The sequence below is a fragment of the Olea europaea genome, chromosome 21 (assembly GCF_002742605.1).
Source record: "Olea europaea var. sylvestris chromosome 21, O_europaea_v1, whole genome shotgun sequence".
NCBI classification, from domain to species: Eukaryota; Viridiplantae; Streptophyta; class Magnoliopsida; order Lamiales; family Oleaceae; genus Olea; species Olea europaea.
The window spans coordinates 14,286,803-14,289,227 of record NC_036257.1 but is presented as its reverse complement, the minus strand read 5'-3'; the positions used below and the strand labels follow the sequence as shown (position 1 = coordinate 14,289,227).

The following is a 2,425-nucleotide window of genomic DNA, read 5'->3' as shown; positions in this document are numbered from 1 at the left end:
AACCTATGATATTTGTAATTTGTGATTGTAACTAGTAAGTAATTGTGACTATAATATATTTAATTAATAATTATTTTAATTATCTTTTTAATTAATAAAAATTAATTATGACTTGAGTTTTGAAACTTTAAAACATATTTCATAATTTTGAAATTGTACCTTTTAATTAAATGTATATTTCTCCCCTCATTAATTATCAATTAAATTTATGGGCCCATTTGACAGGTTTTTGCTTTTCGTGGAAGAGATATATTAGATCAATTTATTCTAAAAGTTCTTTTTATCAAACAAAACACTTTTAGACAAAACACGTCGAACGACTATCGATAGTTTTCACTATGAATAGAAATATTTTTTAGAAAATTATATAAAGATATTCAAAAGTAGATTTTTATCTAAGAATTAGCTTTTGATTTTTTAAAAGAGATGCAAAATGGAAGCTAATTACTATAATAAGTCCCCGTTTGTTTCTCATTCTTTTTTCATTAAAATGAAAAATATGACCATTATTCATCACATCAAACAATCAAATTTGAATTTCTATCTCTTGTGTGAGATCCATAACGACTATATTTTTCATTCTCATTCTCATAAAAATGGAAAACAAACGAGCCTTAATAATAATAGTTGCATCACATATCTAAGAAGTCAAGGCAACCTCGAAGTCTCAAACGCACCTTTCTTGGGTCAATTTTTTGAATTGATTCATGAATTCTGCCAAAAAATATCTGACCATGATGAAAAGAATCGTTGTCAATCTTCTTTACCAGGAAATTTCTAATTTAGTTTATTCATTAAAATTGAAATTTCATTAATTCCAATTACATTGGAAGCTATAAATTGAATTGGGACATTGCACATATCTTAGCAGTGACAATTAATTATGAAAACATTTCTTCTCCTCCTATTCTTTCTTGTAGCCTTGGCCTCAAAACCAGAATGCATTAATGGAGTTAAGCATGTTATCGGCGCCATATCGGATTGTAACACTCGAGTGGGCAAAGAAGAAAGAGTAGCCATGGATATGGCCATTCAAGATTTCAACATGCAGCACAAACAAACATTTCTCATGCTGAGATTGAAATGTTCTAAACGGAAACCTTTACAGTCAGCTCTTGCAGGTAATCATCGAATGATCCGTTAATACTTAGTAGAAGTTTGAGAATAGCCGTAGAAATCAATGAACTTTTGTGAAATTTCTTTGCAGCAAGACATCTGATCAATAAGAACAAGGTGGAAGTTATTCTTGGACCAAGATCATGGGAGGAAACATCCAATGTTGCTGAGGTTAGTGAACACTATGATGTGCCAATTCTTTCGTTTGCCGATTCTAGTCCACCATGGGCTGCCAAGCGTTGGCCGTTCCTCGTTCAAGCTGCGGCGGGGACACACCTACAAATGACGGCAGTGGCTAATATAATTCAATCGTGGGGGTGGCGCCGGGTGAATGTAATATATGAGGACACAGATTCTGCAGCTAGTGGAATCAGTCCTTATCTATTTGTTGCTTTACAAGCAGTTGATGTCGAAATAAGCAATCTTTTACCCCTCCCTTCTTTTGCTGATTCCACTTTGTTGCACAAAGAACTCAAAAATCTGAAAAAAGAGCAATGTAGAGTGTTTGTTGTGCATACTTCGTTAGAACTCGCGATGCATATTTTTGGAATGGCTAAGGAAAAAAACATGATGGAGAAGGAATATGTATGGATTACCACTGATTCCATTACAAGTTCGGTGCATTCAATGAATTTTTCCTTAATTTCCTCTATGCAAGGTGTCATAGGTGTGAGGAACTCTTTTCTTGAGACTGGACCTGATTTCAAAAGTTTTTTGACAAGATTTTATGGGATCTTTGGCCGGAAGTACCCCGAGGAAAAGCATCACGAGCCTGGAATCTTTGCACTGCAGGCCTATGATGCCGTGAGGATGGTGGGATTAGCAATGATTGAAGGTACCAACAGCAATGGCCAGCAACTTTTGGAAAGCATTCTCAAAACAGATTTCGAAGGTTTAAGTGGGAATATCCAGTTTACGCAGCAAAAATTAGAGCCCACGACTCAATTTCAGATAATCAATATCATTGGAAAGCATTATAGAGAATTGGGATTCTGGACTGAGAATTTAGGATTCTCCCATACTATAGATCATGGAGTGTACAATTTATCCATGGAGAGTATAGGAGATGTGAATTGGCCTGGACTTGGAGGGCGATCATCTGCTCCAAGAGGATGGGATCTTCCAACAATTGAAAATCCTCTGAGAATCGGAGTTCCCAATGGATCCATTACAAACAAATTTGTGAAAGTTGATTATGATTCTTCTAAAGATAAGTACACTTTTTCGGGATTTTCTGTCGACGTGTTCAATGAAACTGCAAGGCATTTGAAATATTCTCTACAATATGAATTCATTCCTTTTGGAGGAA

The 2,425-nt window shown here is 35.0% G+C and overlaps 1 protein-coding gene across 1 annotated transcript in view; it reads left to right on the top strand.

The window, feature by feature from the left end:
• Nucleotides 1-1,018: 1,018 nt before the first annotated feature.
• Nucleotides 1,019-2,425, top strand: part of LOC111370163 (glutamate receptor 2.1-like) — a 5,257-nt gene continuing 3,850 nt past the window's right edge. The window contains exons 1-2 of the mRNA XM_022991858.1: nucleotides 1,019-1,121; nucleotides 1,208-2,378. Coding sequence (XP_022847626.1) covers nucleotides 1,019-1,121; nucleotides 1,208-2,378 — 1,274 coding nt within the window. The remainder of the gene's footprint in view (nucleotides 1,122-1,207; nucleotides 2,379-2,425) is intronic.